The sequence below is a fragment of the Hemitrygon akajei genome, chromosome 14, assembly GCF_048418815.1.
Source record: "Hemitrygon akajei chromosome 14, sHemAka1.3, whole genome shotgun sequence".
Lineage (NCBI taxonomy): Eukaryota > Metazoa > Chordata > Chondrichthyes > Myliobatiformes > Dasyatidae > Hemitrygon > Hemitrygon akajei.
The window spans coordinates 9,977,469-9,996,525 of NC_133137.1; the positions used below are offsets into that span (position 1 = coordinate 9,977,469).

The window sequence follows — 19,057 nt, forward strand, 5'->3', positions numbered from 1 at the left end:
CCCGTCCCACACCCCCCCCCCCCACCCCACCCTTGCCATTCCCAATATCCTTAACTCCCGCCAGATTTACAAACTTGCTCCCCAATCCACGTTGACAAAAACAGTACTGTGAACAAGTCTTAGGCACTCTTGCTATATATATGTGCCCTTGACCTTACACAGTACTTAGCTACAGCTTGGTCAAGATTGAGAACAAAACACAAAGGTGTAGAAAAGAAAAACAAAAGGGGGAAAAGTTGAAGAGAAGAAACAACTGTTAAGTAACTAATTATGGATGAATTCACTACAATAATGAGAGAGTATAATAGCCTCAGAATTGAATTTCAGGGTTTACTGGTGTGCAAAGCCATTGTTGTACTTCATACTAGAGCCAAACCCAACAAAGATTAGTCAAATTGGCTAATATGACATTTAAAACAGTGTTAATCTGACAGGCAGAATGTGCTAGAAGAGGACATGTACAGATTAATATTTATTTCGGTATAGCTGTCACTATTTGCTGTATAGCAATACTAGAAAGCAACTTTTAAAGGCAACCTTTAACATCACATTCTCCATGGAAGCCTGATACCAATATATATATATATCATACACACACACACACACACACACACACACACAAATGGCTTTGAGGAGTGAGAGGTTACAATGCAGAGGGAAAAATCTCTACAACTAAGTATAGGAAACTGATACAGGACTTTGTGATATGGTGCAACTCAAACTACCTGCGTCTCAATGTCACCAAGACCAAGGAGATGGTGGTGGACTTTAGGAGATCTAGGCCTCATATGGAGCCAGTGATCATTAATGGAGAATGTGTGGAGCAGGTTAAGACCTACAAGTATCTGGGAGTACAGTTAGACGAGAAGCTAGACTGGACTGCCAACACAGATGCCTTGTGCAGGAAGGCACAGAGTCGACTGTACTTCCTTAGAAGGTTGGCGTCATTCAATGTCTGCAGTGAGATGCTGAAGATGTTCTATAGGTCAGTTGTTGAGAGCGCCCTCTTCTTTGTGGTGGCGTGTTGGGGAGGAAGCATTAAGAAGAAGGACGCCTCACGTCTTAATAAGCTGGTAAGGAAGGCGGGCTCTGTCGTGGGCAAAGTACTGGAGAGTTTAACATCGGTAGCTGAGCGAAGGGCGCTGAGTAGGCTACGGTCAATTATGGAAAACCCTGAACATCCTCTACATAGCACCATCCAGAGACAGAGAAGCAGTTTCAGCGACAGGTTACTGTCGATGCAATGCTCCTCAGACAGGATGAAGAGGTCAATACTCCCCAATGCCAATAGGCTTTACAATTCAACTGCCAGGACTTAAGAACTTTTTTAAAGCTATTATTAATGCTTTTTGAGTTAGTGATTTAGATGCATATCATATTATTACTGAGTTAAGTATTGTATGTAATGAGTTTTTGCTACAACAAGTGTATGGGACATTGGAAAAAAAAATGTTGAATTTCCCCATGGGGATGAATAAAGTATCTATCTATCTATCTATCTATCTATCTAATATGATCTTGAGTGACTGGTACAGGAAATAGAACCCAAGAAAAATATCCTGTGCAAAGCAGGAGACCTTCATTCAATGTCTGTAGTGAATTTCCCCATGGGGATGAATAAAGTATCTATCTATCTATCTATCTATACCAGGTCTGACAGTAGTAGAGCCTGGCAAGTGGTGGCTAGAACAGAGTAAAAATCTTTTACGTATAGAGCACTGACAATAGAAATTTACCATGTCAAAGTAAGCTCAATATGAATATTGCATGTATTAGGCCAAAATAAATACTGCTTCTTTATGCTAACACCTGCTCAGAAACAAATACTTCAATACACAGGAATACACTGAATTAAATTTTCACTAACAATTCACAAGGAGGACATGGCTTGGTGGCAATACTAATGATAAAAAAAATTTTCAATAATGACTTCACACACAAAACACAAAATGTTAATGACACAAGTAATTTTTTTAACCCCCTGGATACTGTAAATCTAAAATAAAACAGAAAGTGCTAGATGTGCAGGTCAAGCCACATTTCTAGGAAGAGAAAGAGTTAATATTTCAGGTTGAAGATGCTCTGTTCTGACAAAGGGTCTGGAATCTGAAACGTGAATTCTGTTACTCTACCTACAGATGCTGCCTGACCTGCTAAGTATTTCCAGGATTTTCTGTTTTATGTTAATGACATAAAATATTTCTCCAACCATACCCTGTCTTCTTCAACACCACTCACACCCTCAACCTATTAATAACTTCCTATAAACCCACTAACTTTCATATAAATCCTCCAACCCTCGTGTAAGGATGCCATCCCTTTTCCTAAATTTCTCCATCTCTGCTGCATCCATTTTCTGCCACATCATTTCCAAGAGGAAGCCTTCTATTCTAGTGCTACAAAATTGGCATCTTTTTCCCCCCAAGAAATGTGGCTTTCCTTTTGCAGTAATTGATGGAACCCTCATATATATTATCTCAATTTTCTGCATGTTTACTCTGACAATTTCCTTGGTCATCACTTTTCTCTATGCTCTGTATCCAGCACTTCCTCACTTCTTTCCACCAGCTCAAGCACAATCTCACCACCAGTCATTTATTTTCTTCTTCCTCCCTTTCTTGTCAGAGGCACCTGTCATCCAGCACTTTCCCCTGCAACTGTAAGAGGTATAATTTCCTCCTCAACACCATCCAGAGACCTAAACAGCCCTCTCAGGTGAGGCAGATGTGGACCTGCACCCTTTACAATGTGGTCTGCTGTATCTGGTGGATGCAAAGTGGCTTACTCTACATTTGTGAAGTAGATGAGAGGACCATTTTGCAGACTACCTGCACTATGTCAGCCAGGGCATCTTAAACCTTTGCTTGCATGTCATTTTACCTTGTCTTCAAACTTTCACTCCAACCTGTGGGTCCTCAGCCTTCTTCATTACGACAGAGATACCAAATGGAAGTTGAATAAGAACATCTCATATTCAGCTCGGGTAATTTACAAACCAATGGTACAAATAGCGAATTCTCTGATTTCAGTCAAACCACCACATTGGTGCTTCCCCTCCGCATCCGTACACTCACCAATCTGCCTATTTTCCCTCTTCTTTCGTTCATCTTTCCCATCCCCTCCCCCCCCCCAATCTGCTCATCATCTGGCTCCACCTATCACCTACCAACCTCTATCCCACCCCCTTACGTACCGGCAACCTTCTCTGTCCCATTTAATTCTGTAGCTGATTCCAAACTCAAATCAGCGACTTACACCTTTTCCCTCCACTGATGCTGTTTGACCTGTTGAGTTCTTCTGATAATCAGTTCCATTAACGTTTTTCCTCTCCCACGCAGCAGGCAGTGGTCAAATCCCCAAAGGAATTATAGTGAAAGGGTTAATCAGTATCCTTCTCATTCCTTCCATTTCAGCTAAAAAGTGAGGAAGAGCAACACACACAAATAGTTCTTATACCCATACAGAAAGGGAACCAAGGAGAGGAGGCTACCTTACAATGAATAGGCAGAAGGACCAGCAAACTGCAAATCACATCAATAGCAGGTGTTTTCTTCAGATTGCAGGCATGACCATTGACATTCTCGATATCATCAGTATGACATCAAAGATACTTTGGCCGCAGTTTGCATGCAGCTATCTTCTGTTTAGTCTTTGTATGATATCAGAATAGATCACCTGCTTCCCCTTTGCCAGAAGAAATAACATGGAAGACTAGGAGGAGCACAAGGGGTTAAGGCAGGGAGATGGAGAAGAGAAGAAGTTGATGAAGTTGAAGAGCGCAGCGGGCCATTGCTGCAAAGGGATGGTAATAAAGCACCAAGAGCAGGGAGAGGCCACTCATGAGCAGATCGCTGTTCTCACTGAAGAGTGACATGCCATTCATTTTCATTAGAACAAAGCAGTTGTTCTCCGTGAAGAGAATTATCCAGCATGAGCAGCAAGGCACCATAATTGAGTAGAGAAATGGTGCACAGAAACTTATCTCTTCTGCAGGAACAGCAGCGCAACTCCCTCAACCCAACTACGTCAATGGGCATGTTCAGAACAATGATGTTGTAGCGATGTGCTACACACAGCGCTGAAATAACGACACACAGTCGGTAAGTCGTTTCGAGACTAGTTTATTCAAACTTCGCGGCGCTGGCATTTAATCCCTAGCGCCCGCCCTCTCCGGGCGGAAATGACGTCAGAGGTGCATTACCAAAGTCCCCGCCCCGCGCGCTGGCTATTTGTGAGCCGGTTCGCCTGCGCAGAAAGTGGGTCACCACAATGTCACCATTCACGATGGTATTGAATCACCTCCCACCACTGTTTCTCAGGCAGCATCCTCACCCAGACCCTCAAGCCAATCATCCATGACTTAATTGGCCCTGGGCTACGGCATGTGCCAATTTTCTAAGGCAAGTCTTTTTGTGAGCCATCCATGCAAGTGAATGAGTACAGACCTCTCTGGCTGACAGATTATAGTCACATAGGACACAGCATCATACCAGGTCAGGAGACCAAAACCCATTCAGAAATCAATAAAATGTTAATGACAATGGGACATTACAAACCCAAATGTTATTAATATTTGCTTTTCCTATGTATAATTCATTCTGAACATGGTGCTGTTTAAATGTGTCTTCATTTCATGCAATTGGTTTTCTTCATTATACAAAGATAACCACTGCTCCATGGCAACTGTTGTCACTGAAATAGAGTTTTTTGGTAAGGAAGATTTATAATGAAGTGCTGGTATGGGATTACCATTAATGAACCAATGAAATGAGTATCACAGCAGCTTAATGCTGAAGAAGGCTCTCTCTACTGGCAGTGGCATACTCAACTGTCTTTGGAAGTTGTCCGAGCAGCTGCAATCTGTACTAAATCTGCCTGAATAAGTTTCCTGAGGTCATCAAAGTTCCCATGAAGTTATGATTACAGCAACAAAGTAAAGCAATATATGGTGTGTATGGGGTGGCTAGAGAGGGGCAGCAGCTCCGGTGAAGGGGCTTGTTGTGTTCATTCTGAGGCAGCTCACTCACCTTTGGCCCCCACTGGACAATCAACTCTCACCTGTGGCACCAAGTAGCTGTTTGCACATAACAGCGGGCACACTGGAAGGGGAGATTAGATCTATAGTGAGATCCAATGGCTAGAAAGGTGGTACTGCAACACTCTGTGGAGAATGAAGGATATGACAAGGCACTGAAGATGTCACGGTCATCCACTACAACCAAGGAAGACCCCAGTCTGTGATGCTTGTTCGTACCATGAGACCTGGACTTCTGAGGTTGAGAGAGTGGAACTGCACCAATGCAACTGTTTTTTCACTTTAATAACTCTCCCGCACAGGTTTCCTGTCATCATTGGAGATGACGTACAATTACCAATGTAATATACTCCCAATCGTACTGAAATTGTTTTCCTGAAGAAATGGGCATGATGCAAATAGTGACATCATTAAGCTTACTTTATATGTTGGGAAAACATCAAATGTACTAGTGTGCACACTGTATATAAAAGTGTCCAATCCAATAACACAAAGGGCAGATTTCACCAAGATTTGATTGCTATAGTGATTAGTTAAGTTAGTATTTGCATGACATACATATAAAAAGCACTCTCCCATGCAACAATGATGGGCAACTGAGCAGTGGACGCTTCATTGGGAGAATTGCAAAACTGAATAAGACTTAAGACGCTCAAGGACATGAGTACAGATCTGAAAGCAACTGTGAACTGATAGGATGTTTAATGCACATAATAGACAAGAATGTAGCAAAAGCAAAATAGGGTTATAGTGAAGATTTTGGCTTTCATGCAGATTGGGATAAGTGAACTCAGTCAGAAATATGGTAAATTTCTTGTGTGTTTGGATAGATCCCTGTGGCAATGTTTCCTGCAACCACAAGGAGGCAGATTATATGAAGTCTGGTTACAAGTAATCAATCAGATTATGTTAACAGACAAAAGGTGCGTGGACATTTTCCGAAGTGCAATCATGATATGAGCACAGCATAATGTTAGCAAGGGAGAAACTGAAAGCAGCTACAAGTTCTAGATTTGGGTAAGGTTGATTTTGGTGTTATAAGGTTGCTTCTCTTGTTGATTTTAACTCGATGCAGAACAAGTTTATATCCTTAAAGGACAAATGTGGTAGTCACTTAGATCTGGACTGACAGAATCTGTACCAGCACCATCTAAGAAGCAACTTATTATAATAAAGCTCAGTTGCCAGGCTGCAATGATGTTAATTCACTGCAGCAGAGAATAAAACTTCTAGATTTATGTTCACGAAGAAGCACGGTTTGCTTAAGTAAACTATTGAGTCATTCACTTAAAAATAACATGCTGGAAAAATACTGAACCATAAAATGAGAGGTTAGCATCTGACAAATTTATAATGTTTCACAGACAAAGCATTCACGAACTTAAATGTCAGTTAGATCACAGTAGATATTACTTTAGCTTCTGAAAGTATACCAATATTTAAATATGTTGCCAGTTTTATTCTTAGTGCTGGAGATTTGGATGGTTATATCTGTCTGGTGTTCAAAGTCTAGCCCATGTGTTGCTCCACTGTACCTGTCAATGGATTCAAGATATGGTTCCAACCTCACCTTCATAGTTCCTAATCCCAAAAGAGACAGACAGGTATTCAGATCTAAGGAAGATCCAGAAAGAAGCATTCCTTGGATTTCACAATTAATTAAAAATATTAGAGACTAGAGTACAGCAGTAATGAAGAGTACTGAAGCAAGCAGGTAACGGGGAATACGCCTTATTGCACAGAGTTCTTTGATTTGGAAAAAAAATATTTTTTTGATATACATTGAACTGACATGAAGCATTACAAATGAATGAGAGATATCAAATACGGTGCAAAATCCAATCAAAGAGTATGATGAAACCAATAAGACTGCAGTCAAGATTTGTGAAGAGGATGTTTTACTATGGCCACAGTTGCAATTGATGGCATTTGTAATTTTGGGGTAGAATGTTTGGTATGGTGAATGAGGCAGAAAATGGTTTGGAAAGAGTCAGTCATAGGATGGGCACAGGTTTGAGAGGCAACAGCGTGTTCAAAGACCATGGAGAGGGAAGCAGGTGTGAATCTGCAGCAAAAATTTGCAAGATAACAGGGTTGATGGTGCCCACAATGATTGAGTTTTGTGTTTGATTTAAGAGCTAGCACAGTTTCTTCAATGAAGTGAAGATAAAATGTATTTTTCCCCAGAGACTCCATGGCTTTTCTGCTCAAATTAGCATATCAACAGCAGCATTGCCACCAGAACAGTTTAGTCATAGAATATAAAAGCAAACATTGGAGGACTATTTTAGTTGGACTGCAGTTGAGAAACTGTATCCTGACACTCTGTTAGAAAGAAAACTACCAATTAAGTTATAGCTTTGCAATTAAATTTTAACAGAGTGGTTAATATATATCTATTTAAATCTCAACAACCACTCTGACTGTTGTCTTAAAGAGGAACAGAAAATCATTGACAAACTATAATTTTAAGTTTATATTTTATCAGCGTCATTCAAATAATTTAAAATCTGAGTCCTATGTTCATATAATCCTCAATCTCTGGTCTTCAAGGTCACAAATATGAGGATGGAAGTCAGTGTGGAAGGAGTCATGTCAGTTAATGGAATCAACACTAGCTCTGAAAGAAATGTATCCTTTCATCAATTGAAGTAGTTTTGGCAGTTCTCTTTTGAGAGCACTGTATTAATCCTTGGAGAAGGGAAAAGTTACTTATTTAGGTAAATTTCTATCCACTTTAAAGGAAGGTCATTACCAAAACAGAAAGCAAATCAACCAGCAGCCAGATAACTTATTTGTTATGACCGAGCCAGTCAGATAAAAGTGTCTGGTTGAACGAGGTTCCTTGGTTTCCCATAATAATGTGAAGAACTTTCATTATCGCAAATTGAATAATTTATCTGCTTCAAGTCAGTTGTTGCTTTTGGGGGTCCAGTCAATATTCAGCATTTATCGATCTTTCACTTCACCAGAGATTTTGTTAGAACGAATATGAAGTAGAGTTCAGAAACATTTAAAGCAAACCTGCCTGACCAGGTCCAAATATAACAACAGTGGATCAATTGTTCGTTATATAACCTCCCCAATTTTCCTTTCCGTTGACATGAATACCTCCCAAGTGACCATTCTTCATGTATGAACTTGGATAACGAATTCAGCAGACTCGTCAACCAGAGAACACAGTATTTCCAAGTACATTGGTAACATGTCCCACTGGATAATTTTCAGGAACATGAAACTCCAGAGTGAGGTTCTCTCCCAAGACTAATAAGACTAATGCCAGCAGAAGCAATCTAACCTCTGTCCCAGCTAAGATTAGTTAACTTAGGTCAGTGATGCAAGGAAGAGTGCTTTTACTTATTATACCAGAGAATTAAGTTAATTTCATATTTAATTGCCTGCACAACACAAATGTTTTCAGAACTTCAATCCCTTTTGCAAAATCCAACCATTCTCAATCAGCTCAGCCTGACTACATTGAAGGTATATACATGACACATTAGCCCACCTGATTTATAAACACTTCGTAGGCAGGACAATGAAGCATTTAATCTGGCACATTCCTCACTGTTTGTCCCATATTTCTTCACCGTTTCACAGACTTCTTCATCGGTCATCTCTAAAAGGGCTTCTAGAGTCAGCTGATCTGGAGCTATGTCCTAAAGATTTTAACAGAAAGGTTAAGTTATAAAGTGTAATTTGAAGAACGATGGCACAAAGACATAAATATCAGTGACAAAATGAAAACACGGTTTAATTCACTCTCTAGTCAAATTGCTGTTAATCCTAATTCACTGCTCCCATTATTGCTCTTTCCCTCATTTACGTGTTCTCCAAAAAGTTAACCAGTAAGAATTTTTGAAGATGTAAGCAATTAGGAACAAAACTTTAACTGGAGAAAAAAATACAAAAAACTAAGGGGCAAAGGGACTTGGGAATCCTTGCGCAGGATTCCCTAGAGGTAAATTTGCAGTTTGAGCCTGTTGAGAGGAAGGCAAATGCAAAGTTAGCATTCATTTCAAGAGGACTAGAATAGAAAACCAAGGAAGTAATGTTGAGACTATATAAAGCATTGGTAGGGCCTCATTTGGAGTATCGTGAGCAGGTTTAGGTCCCTTATCTTAGAAAGGATAAGCTGGCACTGGAGAGGGTTAAAGCAAGGTTCACAAAAAATAATTTCAGGATTGAATGGCTTGTCATATGAAAAGCTTTTAATAGCTCTGGGTCTGTATTCACTAGAATTCAGAATAATGAGGCGTGACATCATCGAAACTTATCGAATGGTGAAAGGCCTTAATAGAGTGGATGTAGAGATGATGTTTCCTATGGTGGGACAATCTAAGACCAGAAGACACAGCCTCCAAATCGAAAAGCATCCTTTTGGAACGGAGGTGAAGGGGAACTTGTTTAGCCAGAGAGTGGTGAATTTGTGGAATTCTTTCACAGGCAGCTGTGAAGGCCAAGTCTTCATGTATATTTAAGGCAGAGATTGATAGATTCTTGATTAGTCAAGTCATAAAGGGATATGGGTAGAAGGCAAGAGACTGGGGCTGAGAAGAATATTGGGTCAGCTGTGATGAAATGACAGAGAAGACTCAATGGGCCAAATGCCCTAATTCTGCTCCTATATCTTATAGTCTTATGGTCTAACAAATTTTTATTGAGATAACTGAAACATGAATCACAGACTCACTATGTGATTGATCTTAAGGTTATATGCTTTATTTATATACACTTTAACCATTGATATACATTTGGTATAATGGCAAAAGAGTATGTGTTCTTTCTTGATCAGAGGATGCACTTTATTTCCTTGGTTGCTGATTAACACAAAGAAAAACAATGGAATTTAATTCAGCATCATGAGAATATTATGCAAAGGAACACTAAACAGGTCCACCACTTGAAATCTGAAGGAAGCAAATCAAACGCTACCATGTGCCATGGTAGCATAGCGGTTAGTGTGACGCAATTACAGCACGAGGCATCAGAGTTCGGAGTTCAATCCCAGCGTTCTCCCTAAGGAGTCTCCGTGCGTCCTCTGCGTGGAATATGTGGGTTTTCTCCAGGCCATTTAGTCTCCATCCACAGTCCAAAGACCTACCAATTAGGTTAACTGGTCATTAACTATCCTGTGACATGGCTTGGGTTAAATTGAGGTTGTCGGGGGTTGAGGTTTTTGGGCACTGCAGCTCAAAGGGCCAGGAGGACCTAATCTGTGCTGTATTTCTAGATAAAAATAAAATAACACCAAAGCAACATCCAATCATATTCTGTATAGAGAACAGAGATAAATCTTGAAGAAGGTGATGAAGAACATAGTGGTTGGTCTAGATGGAGAGCAAAGCGTAGGACTGGATAGGGAGCAGGAGAGGGAACTGGTTGGAAAGTGAAGGAAGGATTAGATGGGGAGTAGGACACGGGACTGGATGGTATGCAAATGGAGTTACAGGATGAAGTGCACGTGTGCAACTGGATGGAATGCAACTGATAGGAGTCCATGGAGTGCAAGGAATATGCCTAGATGGAAAGCTAGAAATGTGACTGAATGGACAGATGGGGCACTGAATGAAGCACATGGTCTATGGCTGGATGAACGGCAAAGTTCAAAGTAAAATTTCTTATCAGAGTACATACATGTCGCCACCTACAACCCTGAGATTTTTTTTCCTGTGGGCATAGTCAGCAATCTATAGAATAGTAACTGTAAACAGGATCAATGAAAGAGCAAGAGCATAGAAGACAACAAACTGTGCAAATGCAAATATAAATACAGAGCAATAAATAACAAGAGCATGAAATAACAAGATAAAGAGTCCTTACAGTGAGACCATCGGTTGTGAGAACATCTCAACAGATAAGTGTACTTATCCTCTTTTGTTCAAGAGCCTGATAGTTGGTGGGAGGAGTAGATGAGGTCTAAAGGAATGAAGAGAGGCCTGAGGTCTTGATGAAGAACAAGAACGGAGGCAGGACTGGATGGAGAACCAGAGTGGACTGGTACCTCTCAATGTAAGAGCTAACCATCCCAGCAACCATTAGTGAAATTTTAACCATAAACCTGGAATCTATATTAAAGCCACCACCAATCCAGCTAAACTAAATTAAAGATTAATACTGTCTAGGTATACTAAGGCTGTCCCCTCTCACATCCAAAATATTTGTTTCTGAAATCCATATCCATGCCTTGGTCATCTCTAAAGCTAGCTACTCAGAGGTTCAGAGGCACTATTTCTCCAACTCCAAGCTCTGTAAATTTAACCAACTTACCACATCAGCTACCTGTATTGTATCTTACGTCAAATTAATAATCATTTCTATCCTTCGAGACCTTCACTGACACATCGATTATGGATTGTTGTTAATTCCCCTCCTTTTACATTAACATTAGTGGTTCTACCTTTAGCTGATATTTTGGAATTCCCTCCCTGTCCCACAATTTTCTCCCCTAGATGTGCATATCAAGTTTATCAAAGTTTTCACAAATGGAGTTGTTTAAACTTTTGCTAATTATAGGTACTAAGGAATATGTTGCTCAGGCAGGTAAATGGAATTAAGGTTCAGATTAACATTTACCAAAATGAATGGTAGAAGATCACACGGAGCTGGGTGGTCTGTTCCTGTTCCTATATACTATACACACATACAATTTTAGAAACAAACAGAAGAATGGAGTACCATCAAATCAACCTTGGGTTATGTGCTGTTACCGATTCTCCACCAGTGTTCCTTCAAACTAAAATTAAATTCCCAAAAAGGTTTTCTCACGGATGTTATAGAACTAAATCGGAAAAGTTCTCTTTCCAATCTGAAACATGGAGTTTTCAGTTTAATACTGCCCTCTGCTGAATAATATAATATTTACACTTCCCAGATTAGGAAAGCACTTACTGTATTACATAAAATTAGTAAATAAATGAATATAATTTCTGATAAACTAACAGTAATTAGTAGTTCATTTGTTTTGACTGATAGTTTGATGTGGAAACCAAAATATAAAGATTTTACCATTGAAATATATGGGCTTGGGATGAAGTTACACAAATTCTTAGGATAATACTTTTCAATGCATTATCTACTGCATAAGGATGGAGAAATCAAAGTAATTTTCTTGAAAGAACTTCGTACAGAAATTCTATTTTCTCTTGATGTGCAAGGCTTTGATTATACCAGAGGCATTTTTTCCCATTACAACTAAACTACAGATATGAACCAGGGTATGATAGAGACTTTTGTTCATGGATGGTTGACTAGGGAGGTTCCAAGATTAGCTCAGTTCTGAGTGAAGGGAAAAGGGAAGCACAAGGAATAACTAGGATCAGGTCTTGGGGTAAAGCAGATTGCAACAAGCTTTTTTGAGGTGGGGGAGGAAAATTGATTGGTTTGGGTCCAGTAGTAGGGCCCAAAGGACATCCTAAGTGCAAATGAGGGAACCAAAGGGCAATTAAATATCTTAATCTGGAGCTACCTATAGAAAATCCACATGGAAGACCCCATGCAATGCCTACATCTATGTAATCTCATAAAAATCTTGTGGAAGCAGACCAACTCTATCCTGTGAAGGTCTTTTTTAAGACAAGTAGTGCATGCCATTAATAGCCCACACTGTTAATGGATTTTAAACATGTGAAGTCAACCACATGACTATTTGACGTCACACTGCATTTCTAGACTCCTCCATGCAAGAGCATGTCACACACATAGAGGATCCAGAACAACTTTACTGAACATATGAGCAATGAGCTTATAATTATTTATTTCCCCCCACAGAGCACAAAATTGTTTAGCAAAATACTTTTCAGACATGTTATTAAAATAAACAATGAAATAAAAATTAAAAAGGAACTCAGTGATTCCATATTCAATAACTGGCTGCACAAGATTTACTGCTGGGAAACTGGCCATTTGACTCAACCTTCTTGCAACATCTATGCTGCACTCAAGCCTCCTATTGCTGTTCCTTATTTAAAGATATCACTGCTATACATTCACCCTTATACCCTTGCTAAATAATTTTGTGGGCTGGCAACATTCTAGTTTGTTAACATCTCTGCACTGCAGAAGGAAGAAATAAAGGCAAAACTTGGATTTATGTTGAGTCTTTTTACAAGCTCAGGGCTTTACAGCAATGAACTTCTTTTAACCTGTAGGCACTATTGTAATGTCAGAAACACTGCCACTAACTTAGTACAACTGCCACAAGTGCAGTGGGATAAAGGCCCTGTTAATTTGTGTTAGTCCCGTTTTTAGAAGAATACACATATACTGTAAAGAACAGATTTCTCTGTTCTTTGCTTGTTCTTTGAATTACCTGCTGAGCAGATCATTCTTAGATGAGTTTCAGTTAGAGGTATGAAGTAAACATAAAGACAGACCTATTGTATACGACAGGTCACTCAGGGAAATGCAATATCCAAAAACTTTTCAGCTCAGAACCTTGATTATGCTCTTTTAGGACAGGTGCCAGTGTCATGGAAATCATTTGGGGAAAAACAAGTGTCCTATAATTATTTTGTATTGAATGGCTAATTTCTTTTATAAAATGGGATCCAACATATATCCTTCCTCCCGCTCCCAAACCCTTCTCCTATTCTCATCCTTCCCAATCCACCCACCACCTTTCCTTGGCCTCTCCCCTCACCCCCCCCCCCACCTGTTCCATACCCTCCCTACCCTTCCCATCCCTCTCCCTCCTTAGCTACCTTCCCTTCCTCTCTTCCCTCCCCTATCTCTTCTGCCCACATCCTTCTCCCACTCTCTCACTCCTTTTCTCTCCTTCCATTCCTTCCATCCTCCTACTCTTTTACTCAATCGTTACCTATTAGTTGACTAAGCTACAATTCTAACCTACCCAGCTTCTCACTGCTGGGTCCTGTTGTGGGCACAGCTTGGCATGGGTGGGGTTTCAACCTCAACATTGAACAGTCCTCCCAACTGTTCCCAAAATTCTCACAGGGAAGACTACACAGACTCAACACAAGTTTGAATTAATTTTTGAGGTCAGCAAGGAACAAGCCACTTCCTTCATGATTGTAAAATACAGTATTGGCTGTTGCATCTTTCATTAGCCCAGAAACAAGTTAATATCGTTCAGGTGCCTGAGCTGGGAACATCAGAAGGCACCCCATGCAAAAGAACCTACATCCCTTTTAAAAACGGAGTACCCTACTTTAAGCAACTCAATTTTAAAGATATAGGTAATAATTCACTGAAACCCTAAATGCCAACTTCCAATTTTCTCTTATTCCTATAGATTGTAAAGTCGTGCATGTGATTCTGCCATTTGAGAAATGCAAGAGATGATATGATGAATTATTGTCCCTAATATCAATCTTGGTGGAATTATTAGTCCATAATTAAGGATGTAGTGGACTGAGCGCTTGAAATTTTCAATATGATCAGAGAAAGCCATAATAGATTTGCAAATCCTGACAAAGATAGTTGAATATATGAAGTGATGACCTCAAAAATACATGCTTACCCTACTGTTTTATTCTCCCTACATTCATGGCTGTGTGTCTAAGCACATCTCAAACACCATTTATAAATTTTCAGATCTCTGTGGTTGGTAAAATTGCAGATGGCATTGAAGAGGCCAACAGGAGTGAGACATGTCGGCTGTTTGAGTGTCACTGCGGCAACAGCTTCACATTCAATGTCAGCAACACCAAGGATTTGAGAGCAGACTTTAGGTAATGGAAGATGGGAGAACATGCAACAGTCCTACTGCTGACCCCTCAATGAGAAAGGATGAGTAGCTTTAAACTCCTATGTGTCAACATCTCCAAGGATCCGGCCTGGGCCAAATGTATAAAAACAATCATGAAGAAGGCATGCCAGCAGTTCTACTTCATTAGGAGTCTGGGGAGGTTTAGTAGGTCACCAAAGACTCGTGCAAATTTCTGCAGATGCACGGTGGAAAGGATTCTGACTGGTGGCATCACAGCCTGGAGGCTCCAATGCTCAGGACCACAAGTGAATGCAGAAGGTTGTTGACTCAGCCAGCTCCATCATGATCACAACCCTTCCCACTGTCAAAGACATCTTCAAGAAGTGGTGCCTCAACAAGGCATGATCAAGGACCCCCCACCTTCCAGAACATGTCCTTTTCTCATTACTACCCTCAGGGAGGAGTCTGAATACCCACACTCAATGACTCAGGAACAGTTTCTTCTCATCCACCATCAGTTTTCTGAATGGTTCATGAACACTACCTCATTATTTCTTATATTTGCACTATTTAGTAATTTTATGTCTTTATACTAAACATACCAGGTACATATAAAGCAGTTCCTCGGCCCCACATTGGGCTCTCTGATCACTTATCCATAATGTTAATTCCAACATACAAACTACTGATCAAGCTGGCCAAACGAGTTCTACAGGTAGTGAAAACTCGGTCAAGGCATCAGAGGATATGGTGAGAAGGCAGGCAACTGGGGTTGAGTGGGTTCCAGGATCAACCATGATGAAATGGCAGAGAAGACTCGATGGGCTGAATGGCCTAATTCTGCTCCCAAAGTCTTATGGTCTGAGGGGGCAAATCTCAGCACTATAAGACTGCTTTGAAAACACAAACTGCTGTGTCGCATTCAAAGAGTCACTAGTTAATCTGTTCTGTACCTTACAATATTTAATTTATGCACTTTAGTTTACTTATGTGTAATCCATCTGTAGATTTCATCCTTACTTTCATAAATTATTGCCTGTTATGTGTGTTATGTGTGCTACAGTTATTTACACCCTGGTTCAGAGAAACGATTTGACGGTATACTGTACACGGATATAGTTAAATGACAATAAACATGACTTGACTTCTGAAATGAAGTAACAAATTTTACATCCTTTATGACAGTGATTCTGATTCTGAGTGAATTATCTGCCAAAGGAATGCCTATGAATAATATTTATGTGAATTTCCTGAACGGACTTAATAAAGTTCCTCTATAGAGACTGTTGACAAAGTATAAAGTTTATGGAATTGAAGAGAAAATATTGACCTACTTAGAAAATTCTCAGGAAACAGAGAGTAAAGACAATAAACAGATAATCAAATAGGCAGCAGGTGCCTAGCAGTGTTTTGGCAAGGATCCGCATTAATATCAGAAGTACTCCAGTAATTTAGAAACTACAAAGGTAATGGAAATGGAAAACCATATTTCCAAGAGAAAATGGAAGCATTAAGTTATAAGGAGGCTCAATAGATGAAATAAATGGTAAACAAGAGGCAAATGGATTTCAATAAGATAATTATGACACCATTAACATACATATATTCTGAGCACAACATATTTTTTAAATAATGAAAATATAGAACCAACAGAAACTCGACATCAATGAATATAAATGATTAAAATGGGCATGTCTGAGGTATAGTAAGTTATCAGAATAGGATCCCAGGACCTTGTAGTAACCAATGCATAGATCCAAATTGTATATTCACAATTACAGCTGTCAAATTTAAATTCAGTTAAATAATCAGGAATATCTTAGGAATAGTCTTAACGGTGGTGAGTTCATTATTATAAGTTTGCCAATAAAACTCATTTGGTTTACAGGTTAAGTCATCCAGAAACACAGAAATACGTGCAACTCAAATCAAGCCATTCATTTGTAAATAAAGCATAAAATAAAATATGTAATACACAAGCCAGTATGGTATGGAGAACATGGAGAACAGCCATGTTGTGTGTGTAGGCCTCCATTAGTCTCAATAGACCATGGATTTGCACCTTGGAAAGTTTCCAGGATGCAAGCCTGGGCAAGGTTTTTGTTATGGAAGACCAGCAGTTCTCAAGCTGCAAGTCTTCCCTCTCCACGCCACTGATGTTGTCCAAGGGAAGGGCACTGGTGTCGTCGCAGAGCGATGTGTGGTTAAGTGCCTTGCTCAAGGACACACACACAGCCTCAGCCAAGGCTCGAACTAGCGACCTTCAGATCACTAGACGAACACCTTAACCACTTGGCCACACGCCATTGTTGTAGGCTACCCTGCTCTACACATCTGATGGATCCAAAGGAACAGCAGAGACCAATACAATTTGGCACCAATGGCATTTCCAGGAGTTGGAACTCAACACAGGACTGCCAGATTTTTCCTCGGGATTTATTAAGACTTCCCCATGAATGGGTACAGCTGCAAAGCAGTGAATTTTCCTTTTCCTAGTTGAGCTGCCAACCACGTCTGATGAGCCCTACCTGCCTGAAGCAACTGGTTTTAAGCTGCCAGTAACCCACCTTTGTCCCTTCTCTTGTCCACAGAAAATGCTCCACTGAGCTTAGTCGCTAAACCACACAGGAGCTGGACCTGGTTGTTAAAGGCTATATGAGATGCACACCATTGGGAGCATTTAATAGGTAGAGGGAGCTTGGCCCCACTACCACCACCAGCTATAACAACCTTAAGGAACATCACTACCACCTACTCAAGGGCAATTATAGATGGACAATAAATGCCCACCTTGACAGCAAAACTCATTTTAATACAACAAATAAATTTTTTATAATGTCCTGGACTAAATGATAAAAATATAGAACACAGAACAGTACAGCACAGGACCAGGCCCTTCAGCCCACAATGTTGTGCAGAACTAAATAAATTAGTAATGAAATGCCCAACTAATTACGTGACGGGGTGAAGATGTGCTTCTACCTAAGGAAGTGTAAAGTGCTCCTTCCCACTGCTAGCCTACAGGTCACCCTTGGGCAAGGTGTAGCACTTGCTTAGCTCGCCCCACTCCCCAGATCAGGGTCATATGAAGCCATGGGAACAGGTGGTGGATGTTTGTATCAGCAGCTGGTGCATATCAGAAGTCCTGGTTATGTGACCACTGATGCCAGGCAGACAGTCTCTGAAGAGTATTGACAATGGCTGGGGTCACCTGTCTTGTAAGGACACTGCCGAGAAGAAAGCAGTAGCAAACCACTTCTGTAGTTTGAGTCTATGATTGCCTATGTCACACGATTCGGCACATAATGATGATGATGATGATGCCCAGCTAAATGAATCCCCCTTACATACAGAGTGTCCATATTTTTTCCATTTCCTCCATATTTGTATGCCTAACTGAAATCCTTGGTTGCCTCCACTACTACCCCAGGTTGGCATTCCAGGTACCCACCACTCTGTTTAGAAAACTTGTCCTAACACATCTCCTTTGATCTTATCCCCTCTCAATTTAAATGCATGCCCTCTGGTATTAGACATTTCAATACTGGGAAAAAGATACTGGCTGTCTGCTCTAACTCTGCCTCTCATAATCTTAGATCTCCTCTCAGCCTTACCACTTCAGAGAAAACAACGCAAGTTTCTCCAACGTCTCCTTGATAGAGCTCTTAAAGATAGCGGAGTCAAGGGATATGGGGAGAAGGCAGGAACGGGGTACTGATTGTGGATGATCAGCCATGATCACATTGAATGGTGGTGCTGGCTCGAAGAGCCGAATGGCCTACTCCTGCACCTATTGTCTATTGTCCTTATAACATCTACCCTCTAATCCAGACAACATCCTGGTAAGCCTCTTCTGCACCCTCTCCAACATGTCAATATCCTTCCTGTAATGGGGCGACCAAAACTGAATGCAATACTCCAGATAAGGTCTAGATAGAATTTTATAAACCATAACATAACTACACAATTCTCAAACTCAACTAATAAAGAGACGAGAGAGCTACGATCTTGGACCCAAATATCCCTCTGCTCATTAACACTATCAAGGGTTTTGTCATTAACAGTGTACTGTCTCTTTACATTTAATCTCCCAAGTTGTAAAGTTGTCCATTTAGCTGCATTAAATTTTGGGTTAACATAATTAAAAATAATGTCTAGGGGAGAAGTACAAGAGACTAGTTATGCTCAAGCTGTACAAAAACTTGTTTAGGTTGGTCATAGTGGAGTACAGTAAGTATAAACCATAAAAAGGGTGCAGAGGAGATTTACAAGGTTGGTGCCTGGATTGGGGAGCATGCCTTATGAGAATATGTTGAGTGAACTCAGCCTTTTCTCCTTGAAGCAATGGAGGA

The 19,057-nt window shown here is 40.3% G+C and overlaps 1 protein-coding gene across 1 annotated transcript in view; it reads right to left on the minus strand.

The window, feature by feature from the left end:
* The window catches only part of ksr2 (kinase suppressor of ras 2), a 358,563-nt gene that overhangs the window by 256,809 nt on the left and 82,697 nt on the right, over positions 1–19,057 (minus strand). Inside the window, exon 3 of the mRNA XM_073065461.1 lies at positions 8,544–8,694. Coding sequence (XP_072921562.1) covers positions 8,544–8,694 — 151 coding nt within the window. The remainder of the gene's footprint in view (positions 1–8,543; positions 8,695–19,057) is intronic.